The 13,009-nt window shown below is 43.0% G+C and overlaps 1 protein-coding gene across 6 annotated transcripts in view; it reads left to right on the top strand.

The window, feature by feature from the left end:
* WWOX (WW domain containing oxidoreductase) overlaps positions 1-13,009 on the top strand; it is a 1,117,686-nt gene that overhangs the window by 204,306 nt on the left and 900,371 nt on the right. Inside the window, exon 6 of one of the 6 annotated variants that reach the window (XM_054533079.1) lies at positions 3,113-3,220. Coding sequence (XP_054389054.1) covers positions 3,113-3,205 — 93 coding nt within the window. The 3' untranslated portion in view covers positions 3,206-3,220. 6 annotated transcript variants of the gene reach the window in all.

The raw sequence follows: 13,009 nt of genomic DNA on the forward strand, positions 1-13,009 counted from the left end.
TTCCTTTATAAATCACCCAGTCTCAGGAATTTCTTCTTAGCAGCATGAGAAGGGACTAATACAGGGGGTGGTCACAAACAGCCTGCAGACTGGGCCATCGTGCTTAGGCAGGATCTTGAGCTAGGAGATGAGAAGAGCTCTATAGGCAAAAAGAATGACTTGGAAGGCCACATATGGCAGAGTAGCTAAGACTTTGGGATTTCCAGTTTCAGACAGACATGGGTTTGTATCCTGGCTCTGCCCCTCAATGCCTGTGTGATCCTGGGTGGTTTGCTTAATCCTTATGAGTCCCAGTTTTCTCACCTGTAAAAATGGGATTAATAATAGTCATAGGTAGCTGGGCACAGTGGCTCACACCTGTAATCCCCGCACTTTGGGAGACCGAGGCGGGCAGATCACCTGAGGTCAGGAGTTCGAGACCAGCCTGACCAACATGGAGAAACCTTGTCTCTACTAAAAATATAAAATTTGCCAGGCTTGGTGATGCATGCCTGTAATCCCAGCTACTCAGGAGGCTGAGGCAGGAGAATCGCTTAAACCTGGGAGGCAGAGGTTGTGGTGAGCCAAGATCGCACCATTGCATGCCAGCCTGGGCAACAAGAGTGAAACTCCGTCTCAAAAAAAAAAAAAAAAAAAAAAAATATTTTGCCCTTCTAGATTGTGAGGACTAAGCAAGACCACGCATTTAAATTGTTTAACACTGTCCCTGAGACATAGTAAGGCCTCAGTAACTGTTAGCTCTCTTATTGCTATAGGACAAGTGTTCTTATTTTCCCTTTTCTTCTTTTTCCTTTTCCTGTTCCTTGCCCTTCCTCTTTTGATGAAAGTTTACACCAAAAAGGATGAGCTGGGTTGCAGCCAGCATTCTGGTTTCACAGGAGCCTAGGAGATACATGGAGAATATTCTGAGGCTAGGTTAAATAGTTTGTCTCCAATATGGGTGTTAGTCATATTCTTATCAGTATCTGAAGAACCCAGAAGAGTGACTCTCAGAAAGGAAAACTCTTGGCTAGAGGATTCCGAAAGCCAGCGTGAAGTGGAGGCTGTTACTCAGTGGGTGCCATAACATGGCTCTGTCACCTAGCACCTTTTTATTCTCTAATCTCAGGAGTGAGTGCTTCCTCCTGCCATGCCTGGCCCCTTCTCACCTTCAGAGTCTTGGTATGCATAAATTCTTCGTCACTTAAGTGGAGTGAATCCTGATTACCTACATTTATTAATGAAAACAACCAAGAATAGTTGAGCCCAGAAGTACAAATCAATGTGCTGAATCAGTTTATGATGTCGCCCTAATTTCTCCACATCTGTTGAGCTGTGATTTCAAATTCCATTCCATTTCTTTTCTTTTCTTTCTTTTTTTTTTTGAGACAGTGTCTTGCTGTCACCCAGCCTGGAGTGCAGTGGCGAGATTGTAGTTCACTGCAGCCTCCACCTCCTAGGCTCAAGTGATACTCCCACCTCAGCTTCCCAAGTAGCTGGGACTACAAGGTTGTGCCACCATGCCCGGCTAATTTTTTGTATTTTTAGTAGAGATGAGGTTTTGCCATGTTGCCCAGGCTGTTCTCGAACTCCTGGGCTCAAGTGTTCTGCCCTGTTTGGCCTCCCAAAGTGCTGGGATTACAGGTGTCAGTTACTGCACTGTCCTGGAAATCCTATTTCTTGTCAAGCAGGACATCGAAGTTGAGATCTAAGAATTTGGACTAAAATTTGGGGCAGGTTGTTTCCACTACTGTGTATTGAGAGATGGCAGGGACCATCTTGCCGAGTCCAAGAGATTGTGAAGTCTAAAAGGCTTGGCTGCAGTGTTGGTTCATCTGTAACAGCTGCCTATAAGGAAATATTTGAGAAATACAGATTGCTGCATCTTATAAGAAGGACAGTGCTTAAAACAGAAAGAATTGAGTAGAAATTAAGATATAGCTTGATTTCTTCCAACAGAATCATGAAGTCTGTTCAATTTTCTTTTTAAAAAGTAATTTAATCTTCTAGAAGATATCTACATTTATTCATTAATTTCCTAGGTAGTCTTCAAAACCTTCCTTCCTCCCTCCCTCCCTCCTTCCCTCTCCCCTCTCCCCTCTGACCTTTCCCCTTTCCCCTCTCCACTTTCTCCTTTCTCCTGTCTCCTTCTCTCCCTCCCTTCCCTCCCTTCCTTTCACATCTGACATCTCTACTAATGGCTTGACTTTTTTGGGAAATGATTCATTACTTTATGATTTCAATTCAGTAACCATTTTCAGCTATGCCATAAATTTAAATCCTTTACTATCAAGATAATGTTTTTTTCTCCTGTCATTGAAATATTATGATTGGAAACTATTTTTAAAAGTTGACTGTGTTTGGGACAGCTCTTAGGGATTTGTCCTTTATACCAGCATATAACTTGTAGGTTGTCAGTGTCTCCAGGGGCCATATGTTCACCAACTAGACTCAACAGTTGCTAATGTTTTGCCATGTTTTGTCAGTTCATCTATCTGTCCATCTCTTCGTCCATCCATCCAACTACCCACTTACCCATCCATCCATCCTTGCATCCATCCATCCACCCACCCATCCATCCATGCATGTAAGTTGCAGACATCAGCAAACTTTACCCTTAAGGACTTTGGCCGGCATCTCCTAAAACTAAAGGCATTGCTGTACATAATCACAACTATCATCATTATCATGTCTATGAAATTGGTAATAATTTGCTAACATAAAATAATACCTAGTCCATAACAAGATTTACTGAATTATCCACAAATTGTCTTTTATAGCTTTTTGTTTTCAATCAGGCTGTAAAGTTCACACATTACATTTGGTATTGTATCTTATTAGTCTGTTCATTAAAGAGTTTTTTTCAGGGATCAGGGTTAGAGGGAAGGCTCCTTTCTGGATACTGTGTATACTACTAATTTTCTTTATCGGCTACCAAGGTTTTCTTTATTTTTTTCATACTTTTCTTTCATTGAGGAAATATTTTTTTATACATTTTATTGTACCTTTATGAATCTGGTTTTGACTTCTGGCCCAGCTAAGAAGCTGGTTTCCTTTGGTGAAACATGGGAGAAGAGGGAAGAAAAATCTGTTAATTAGAATTGTGAGCGTGCACTCTGTTTATCTCTGACAGAATCGGCTTCCCATGGCTCTGAGGTGGAAAGGAAGATTCAAGTCTCAGGTTAAAAAACAAACCCTCCAAGACCTCAGGGCTGTTTGCCTGTGATTAGAGTCTAAGAAAGACTGAGAATTGGAGATCAGGACTGTCTCTGGTCACTGATGGTTCAACTACAGCACAGATGCACTGGGTAACAGACACACTGCCAGGCCTCAGGATTACGTTACCTAGGGTAAGGGCTGAGCCTTTCTTCCACCTTCTTGGGGTTGGAGGGCAGGAATTTAACACAGCTTAGATCACAGAGTAAGGGCTCTTCTACCCATAAGTTTTGGTTTGTACATCAAAGTAACATTCTAAAATTAGATGAGGATGGTTTTTGTTTTTTGTTTTTTTTTTTCCCTTTTTGAGACAGGGTCTCACTCTGTTGCCCAGGCTGGAGTGCAATGGCACGATCTCAGCTAAATGTAACCTCTACCTCCCGGGTTCAAGCGATTCTCCTGCCTCAGCCTCTCTAGCAGCTGGGACTACAGGCGCCTGCCACCATGCCCGGCTAATTTTTGTATTTTTAGTAGAGAAGGGGTCTCACCATGTTGGCCAGGCTCGTCTCGAACTCCTGACCTCAGGTGATCCACCTGCCTTGGCCTCCCAAAGTGCTGGGGTTACAGGTGTGAGCCACTGTGCCTGGTCTTAGATGAGGTTTGTAGATGTGTTTTTCATATTCCCAAAGCCATGAAATTTGACAGGCAAATATACCAGTTATAAAAGTTTTAGGATTAATTATCAACTAACTCCCAGATGTTGCCTCAGCCTCTGTTTTTCAGCCTTGTCTTGCCCCAGCCCAGAGACAAGCCACAGCTATAGGTTTTATTTCTGAAGGAGAAAACTCAGTGGACCATTCCACTGCCTCAAGAGATATTGCCTACCTGCAGACATGTTTTGTCTTGTCCACACATGACGTAAAAACAAAATAAAAATGCTGAGAGAAATGCCAATTCAGAGGTTTCATATAAAAATATAGCTTTCCAATTTGACTTGAAAATTGGAAGAGGAGGTAACAATTGGCCAGTGCTGAGTAGAGGGCATGTGGTCTCTAGTCTGCCACAATCTCCACCATACCTTATTGTCTCCCTTCTCAGTCGAAGCAGCTTTACACACTCCTGCTACTTGCCAAGACACTGTACACATTTAAGTTTGCTACCTGTGACTTGGCATATCTCTTGGTTCCAAAGAGTTTTAGGTATTATGCAATTTGCTAGCTCCCTCAGCCCCTTTCCTGGCTCCAAACCTTTGGCTTTGGTTTGATGTTACTGGGTTGCTGCAGTAAAGTTCCCTGTGGACCTCACTACTTTATCAACTGTAATGGTCTTGTTGAAGACAAGGCTTAGAACATCATCAGACCCAGACCCTTTCTCAGAGGACCTGGGAGAACTCTCCATATGGATTTTCATTTGGGAAGATAGATTCTCCTATTGGAACAGCTGGTTTTCCCTTTAAAACAGGGAGTCCAGCAGCTTCTAGGATGCTTAGAATCAGAATTGTTGCTCACTTTTTAAGGTATAGAGTATTTGTCTTATTCTTAACTACATTTTATATCTTTGCCCTTTTCTCCCTTACTTTAAATAAAATCTATCTCTAATTTATGTTATTTAAGCAATGACAAATTCTTTTTCTGATAGACAAAGTAAAGTATAAATAAATAAGACATCCAAGTAATAATCAGAAGTATTTTTATGTTGGTCTCATTGCGGTCTTTTTAATCCCAGGCCTGATGCGCTTTAGGTACCAGCCTTGGTTGTTTGTAAGGGAAGAGGAACTTGAATAGCCTACACAGACATGAAAGTTGAGCAGCTGAGCTCATGGACGTTGCTTTTAGTCAGGATCCAGAACTAGGGAGTGAGTGAGCTCGGATTTGAGCTCCACTTTTCAAATTTTCACGACCTGCGCTCTTTCGTTTTTGTTTGTTTGTTTTTTGTTTTTTTTGAGATGGAGTTTCGCTCTCGTTGCCCAGTCTGGAGTGCAATGGCACAGTCTCGGCTCACTGCAACCTCCGCCTCCCAGGTTCAAGCGATTCTCCTGCCTCAGACTTCTGAGTAGCTGGGATTACAGGCATGCGCCACCATGCCCAGGTAATTTTGTATTTTTAGTAGAGACGGGATTTCTCCATGTTGGTCAGGCTGGCCTCAAACTCCCGACTTCAGATGATTCGCCCACCTTGGCCTCCCAAAATGCTGGGATTACAGGTGTGAGCCACCGTGCCCGGCCAGACCCGTGCTCTTTCTCCCACCACTACCCTGTGCCAACCACCACCCCCACTCCTATTCTGGAAAGAGCCAAGCCGTCAGCTACTGCTTTTGAATCTATACGCAATTCTAGCAGCTTCTCTTAGAGCCCTTTTAAATTAGCATTAAATAGTTTTACTAGCCCTGAGGTTTCAGCCAAGGAGCTTTAAAGGAGCCGGCCCTTTGTTTATTTATTTTTCCTCTTCTGAACATTTGGAAACATAGCTTCGGTGCTCCTTCTCCAAGATAGCTGAGTCATGACCTCCCCGTTTCCTTCCTTCCCGTGGCCTGTTCTCCTGATCAGCTGTTTGTTATCTGAGGGATTCATTAACAACCAGGATATCTGAGTCTCATCATTACTCATCCTCTGCTCACTCTCCTTTCTAATGCATAGGCCTTTAGCCTTTTACTTTCTACCTTTTTGAATGCTATACTTTTTTGTAAAGTTTTAATTAGGGTAATGCATTGACATTGTTCAACATTCAAACGACGGAAATGGTGAGTGTGGAGGTTTGGTTTCCCCGCTTTTCCCAGCCATCCTGTTGCCTTCTGCGGAGGCTTCTAGAATTTTCAGATGAATGAGAATCCTTTCAGAAATAGTCTCTGCAAACTCTAGCACACCCGTAGTGCTAGGGTGGGTCTTAGTAAAATGTCTGCAGGGTAAGCACACTGTTTTGCACTCTACACAATTCACTTCACATTATCTCATAGAGACTTTTTCATATTAATATATAAAGGGATATATACACGTGCTGCTTCACGATAATCCATTGCAGAGTTGGCCTGTAATTTATTCAAGCATTCTTTGTTGATGGATGTTAGGGTTGTATCCATTATTTTGCTATTATGAACCACACCATAATGGGCAACCTTGCACACATTTCATGTCAACATGTATCACTGAATGGGAAGGATCTGTTCCTGGAAAGGATCTGTTCCTAGAAGAGGAATTCTGAACAATATGGCCAACTTTGTCTCTGTTGAGGTTGAACCATTTGACACATCTCATTAGCATTGGGAAAATCCCCATTTCCCTCGCTATCCATTTTTCTTCCTCTCTTGCCCTCCTCTTTTCCCTTCTTCCTCTTTTTTCTTTTCTTTCCTTCCCTTTTTCCTTTTCTTTCCTTCCTTCCTTGCCATTTAAAACATACTGATAACTTGGCAGCACAGAGCAGTGATTAAACTCAGCCACTCACCCCACCCTACCTGGGAATCTGAATTCTGTCTTTTCTGCTGCTGTGGATTCTCAGTCCGCAAGTCGTGTAAATCAAAGCTTCTCCTGCCACGCTGGTGTGTATTAGGCCAGGACTTCATAGTGTGATTCAAACCACCAACTGAATTTTTTTTTCATTTTCTTCCCCTTTCTGGGGGAGTATGTTTTTCATGGAAAGCGGGGCCCACCAGCTGCTGTGATGATCCTCCCTTGCCAGGGAGGTGCTGTTAATAGCAAATGCCAAGTGAGCTGGTGTTCTGTCCCTCCGGCCTCCTTGCTCACAATAGCCAGGAGGAAAAAGCCATGTAACCTCTGGATGAGTCCCTTGGCCATTTAGAAGTGAAATGAACATCCAAGAAGAAGCATAGACAATGTGGAGGAAGAACTCTTCCAAATGATTGCAGGGATATTTGGAATCTTTCCCCCTGAGTTCCCTCCGGAAGTTAAAGCCCAGATCCCGTGAACTGATTAAAAAGCCCCAGACCGTTCCAGTTCCAGTCATCTTGAAACTGAGCAAGACCATGTCATCCATGGAGCTTGAACATAGGAGCACTTAAAAAAAAAAAAAAAAAAAAAGAATGAAAAGCCGCTTTCTTGTTTTGGTAATGATTTAATGACAGAAAGTCACCCACCCACCACTTGGGTACCACGCAGCCCACATTAAACAATTGGCCCTTGACAGTGGATGGTTCAAGTTAGTTTGAAATGAGAAATTGCCGGTGACCTGAAACCCATCATTATTAACCTTGTGGCACAACATTGCCATAACCAGTAGCCAACTCTCATTTTTTCTTTTTCTTTTTTTTGGTTGGAAGAAAGGCTCATTGATGAAAGTTGGCTCAGTTCTTTTTTGAGTTAAGTGGTCAGACCACCAAGAATTACTTTCCTTTGATTGGGAACAGGTTCTAATACAGATGTCCTTTACATGGGCAATCCACTTTTCTCATAGATTCCGCAGTCAATTCGGGCTGTGTTTATATATAGACACCTGCCCACAAAGACCATGTGGAGAAGCATCTGCGTCTCACCGCCTGTCTTCCAAAGGATTTGCCTTCTAGTAATTCATGTTTTTGTAGCTTAACTACATTTATAGTGAACGGATGGCTTCTTTCTTCATCCAAAGAAAGAACAAATGACAAAAAGAAACATTTTGATGATTTGGGAACTGCATTTATGGAATAATAACATTCATGATATCTCTGGATAATGACGATAATTACAGTATATGATTCTAGAAGGGTGAGTCTAGCTGTTCCTAGTATGTCTCCATGGGTTGTTATGTGTTACTGGTCAGGCGATCAGGGATTTGCTGAAGATTTTCTTTCCCGTGTGGCAATAGGTATTTCAGAACCCTGCATCATGGTATCCACAGAAGTCCCCAGAGTTGTATGAGAGTTCATCTGGGCACCTTTCCCAAAGACAGGCCCCCTGTGCAGCTTCAACTATTCACTCTATTTATAATGTTATTCCTGGATATTGGGCTTGCTTCCACTCGTGGCCAGGAGAGGATATTTCTTACTCCAGATCAAAGAGTTGAGACATTGCCTTCCCACAATTCCCAGTGAGCCCAGCTCCTTACCACAATTCCCACCCCATGCCTTCCCCAAATTCCTGATGAGCCCCATGCCTTTCCACAATTCCCTGTAAATTTTGCTCCTTCCCACAACCTCAGTGAGCCCCACTCTGTCCCGTAATTCCCTGTAAATCTCACTCCTTCCCACAATCCCCACTGAGCCCCATTCCTTCTCACAATTCCCTGTAAATCTCACTTCTTCCCACAATCCCCACTGAGTCCCACCCCTTCCCACAATTCCCAGTGAACCCCACTTGTGTATTGTGTCTGTGAGTAGCCTGCCCACTCTCCTTATGACAGGTTTCCAGTATTATCTGTTTCATAACCCATTTCTAACCTTCTGGGTTTTTTCCTTCAACATTTCCTGTGACAGTTCTCCATTATATCTTTGTTAGATAATAGTTAGCAAGCCATTAATAACTTCCAACTTTTTGAGCCTCTACCATATCTTGTTTTCACTGGGATTTCTACACCGTGGCCACTTTGTGGAACCTGACTTATCAAGAACTTAAGCAGCATCTGTTAGAAGTAAGTAGGGAACTAACTACCTGTTCACTGCTGCCCGTTTATTGCTAGCACAATGCCAAGTGTCAAATAAATGCTTCTTGAACAAGTGAATAGAGCACGCTTCTAGGCTTCTGGAAACTGTGAATGTTGCTTTATGTGGCAAAAAGGGACTTTGGAGATGTGATCAAGTTCAGGATCTTGAAATGGGGAGATGAACCTGAATTACCGAAGTGGGCCCTAAGTACAATTGTAAGTGTTCTTATGAGAGGGAGGCAGAGGGGACTGTGACTACGAAAGAGGAGGAAACAGGGAGAAGAGGTGAAGCAGCTGTGAGGCAACAATCTGGTGGCTTCTAGCCCCTGAAAGAGGTGAGAAATGGATTATCATCTAGAGGATTCAGAAGGAACCAGCTGTGCTGACACCTTGATTTTGTAATCCAGTGAGGTTGATTTCGGACTTTTGACGTCCAGAATGATAAGAGAATAAATGTGTTGTTTTAAGACCTAAGATCATGGTTATTTGTTAGAGCAGTGATCAGAAACTCATACAAGAATGAATGCTAAGACTAAAGGCACCTGCCTCTGACATACTGGACCCTTAACATTCCTTTTCATGGGAGATTTTGCAGATTGCTACCCTCTTTGCTCTCCTTACTCTTCTCCTTTTACTGAAAAGATACTTACTAGATGTCTAGCGTGTTAAAGACTGTACCTTAAAAAAAAATCACACTCAAATTTAGCACAATTTCAATTGTGGTTAAGCACCATGCCATTCACACTTCAGAACCAAGCTCAGATCCATGTGTGACACCCTGGAATGTGGCAGCTGATGGAGGAGGGGGGCTGAAGTTGAATCTGCACTAGCTGAGTTAACCTTCCCATGGTGCCTGCACTAGCAGGGACTGGACTGAGACCCCAGGTTTCCCAGTCAGGCCTTCATTTTTCTCTCATGATGAGAGCTTTGGAAATAGGCAGTGCATTTGGAAATATTTGGAAATAGGAAGTGGGAGCCCTTCCCCTAGCATGTTAGTGGCCAGCACCATGTCACACAGCCACCCAGAACTGCAAGAGAGTATGCAGAGGTCATTGCCCCTTGCTAGGTGAGTGTAAACCAAAAATAAATTCTAAGCTCCCCAAGCAACTGAATGGATCCTTGCCTCTGGGCCAAGGGGATTCCGAAATAAACCTGAAAAACTAGTTCAGGCAGTGATGGGAAGAGGGGGTTGGATATGACTCATTATACCCTTCTTTTTTTGGAAGTCAGTCACAACTGAACAGCATTAGCATTAAAACAGATCTTAAGACTGACAAAACAGATTCTTTGTAGCAATAAGATACCAAATTTCAACCCCACTCTGTATAGGATCACTTTGCAGATAGCAGGCCCTGAAAGAAATCAAATTATTTTACCCCAAAATATATTTCTCTGGTATATTTCGAAATGGCCCTGCAAAGCTGTTTCTTCTCTACGTTCTGTAGAGAACACCCTTCTCTTTCCAGGTCTTTTCCTGATCCAGGAGAGATTCACTAGGAGTCTGGCACCTTTTTAGTTTTGATAAGAGATATTTATCATTTATTCTCTCTGAAGCCTATTTCCTGGAGGCTTCACCTGCATCATAAGAACCTTGGTCTTTTTATGGGCTTAACCCAGATAGTCCTTTCTACTGATGCCAGGTGTTTAGCTAATAACGCTTTTAACCAATTGCCAATCAGAAGATCCTTGAATCTACCTGATATGGTTTGGCCGCATCGCCACCCAAAATCAGACAGTCCTATCTATTGATCTCGGGTGTTTAGCTAGTAACTCCTTTAACCAATTTCCAATCACAGAATGCTTGAATCCACGTGATATGGTTTGGCTGCATCCCCACCCAAAATCAGTCCTTTCTATTGATCTCAGGTGTTTAGTTAATAACTCTTGTAACCAATTACTAATCTGAAAATCCTTGAATCCACCTGATACGGTTTGGCTGCATCCCCACCCCAAATCTCATCTTGAATTGTAATCCCCACAATCCCCACATATCAAAGGAGAGACCAGGTGGATGTTGTTGAATCATATACTCCCGATAGTGAGTTCTCACATGATCTGATGGTTATAAGTAAGTGTTTGGTAGTTCCCCTGCGTTCTTTCTCTTTCCTGCCGCTTTGTGAACCTGGTGCTCTGCTTCCCCTCTGCCCTGATTGTAAGTTTCTTGAGGCCTCCCCAGCCATGCTGAACTGTGAGTTAATTAAACTTCTTTCCTTTATAAATTACCCAGTTTCAGGCAGTTCTTGGTAGCAATGTGAGAATGGACTAATATACCACGTATGACTTGGAAGCCCTCATCCCCATCCCTTTGAGTTGTCCTTCCTTTCTGGACCAAACCAATGTACCCCTTACATATATTGATAGAAGTCTGCCTGTAACTTTTTTTCCCCTAAAATGTATGAAATCAAGGTGTAACCCAATCACCTTGGGCACATGTTCCCAGGACCCCTTGAGATTGTCTTAGGCTTTGTTCACTCCTGTTTGGGTCGGGAATAAACCTCTTTAAATATATTAGAGTTTCACTCTTTTTATCAACGTATGTGACTACCCAGAATTAAACTGGAATGCTGTCAATAAGAGAAATGAAAGGATGATGGGAGGTGTGCACCCAGCAATGTCTGTCTTGTGGTCCTGAAGTCTAACTCTAATCCTGGCTCCACTACCTGGACCGTGACAGGTTGCTTAATTGTTCTAGTTTGAGTGTTCTCCTATGTAAATAGGGATAATAATTGGATGTATGGTAGGATTTGGGGGAGGATTAAATTAGGTTATATGCATGAAGTGCTTAGAGCCAGGGTCTGGGCATTAATACGCATTTAGTTACTGTCACTCTTGTGATCTGCACAATTATTGTCATTATCTTCCCTTCCTCCTCCTTCCCCCGTTCTTTCTCCTTTTCTTTCTATCATCATCCATAGCTCTCTTGCCCCATTGTTTTAAACCTACCTGTTTTTGTTTCTGGTAACTGTATCCAAAAGTAATACAGAATTTTCCATAAGAACATTCATTTATTGTGTTTCCTTCTACCCACGAATTTTCTTATGCTACAGACACAACCCACTGAAATTTCACCTCCATTGTCTGTGGCTTTTCTAGAAATGTGTGCATCTGGGCTTTGTCTCACACCTCCTGGCCCGTGTTTGGCATGGGCTCACACGTGCACACACACACAGCCTGCACTCAGTTTGTTGATTGAATGAATTAATATTTCACAGAATAACAAACACATGCTGATTATACTCCTTGTGAAGCTAATTTGTTTTCATATCTGAGAGCAAGGCCAAATCACCAGATTGATGACTTTGGCTGTGTATCTAAAGGACGTGCCATTGCAGCTAAGTGGACCTGAATGTACAGTAAGACCTAGTGGTTACCAGAATGCATGCCACCCTTGTGCTTCTGCATGCAAAGGGTACAGGCCATGTGCCAGTCACAGTGGAAAAGGCATGCTTCGTGTCAGCACATTTGGCAACTCTCTGGGATCGGGGATTTATACCCCAAAACCTTGCTCTAGAGACTTGGCTTCCATTAGCAAGGGTAAGGCTAGTAAGAAAGGAGTTTTACTCACCCTTGCTTGCTCTCACAGCTGTGTCAGCCCATTTTCATCCCTTTTCAATGTTTTCACCCCTGAGAGAACCCAGTTCAATTCCCAGCAAGAAATGAGCCTCAGTAATGCAGCCCCAGACCCACCTTTGAGGGTAGGGGCACACTTGTTGTCACAATGGACAAGAGCCAGGCTTGGCATCGGAGTGGATGCTTGGGAAGCCCCAGAGAAATAGACATGAGTGAGTGTAAGAGCCAGCTGCCTGCGTGGCTTCGAGGAAAATTTCAAAGACCTAGTGCACTGAAAGTCTGACTTAATTTGTGATTTGCGAATAGTCTCCCAGAAGCCATGGGGTACAGATGCGGGACTTGTGAAAAATACCAGACATCCTGTGGGTTAAAGAAAAAGAAAGGGGGGCGGTGGGTGAAGTGTGAGCAATTTCTGGCAGCTTTGTAGGCATTTATTATGTCTAGGTGGCACAGCGTCGTTAGACTGGTCGGTTTCCTATCAGGTGCATTCCCTGTATGTTTTCAGCCAATTTTTTTGGTAATCCAAGGCCTGATGTATATAAACAAATTCCTCTCTTGATCATCTAAGCAATGAACACTTAACAGAGTCAAGCTTGGAGAATTCAGTTCCTACCACAAGGTCCGGAATGGAGAATTTATAACTGGAAGGGAGACAGAAGGTATGCTGAAAGGTACTCAAACTGTCACTTCCTTCACCCCTAGGAGCACTGAGCAGACACTGATTCCTCTGCAGTTGT

The sequence above is a fragment of the Pongo abelii genome, chromosome 18 (genome assembly GCF_028885655.2).
Source record: "Pongo abelii isolate AG06213 chromosome 18, NHGRI_mPonAbe1-v2.0_pri, whole genome shotgun sequence".
Classification (NCBI taxonomy): Eukaryota; Metazoa; Chordata; class Mammalia; order Primates; family Hominidae; genus Pongo; species Pongo abelii.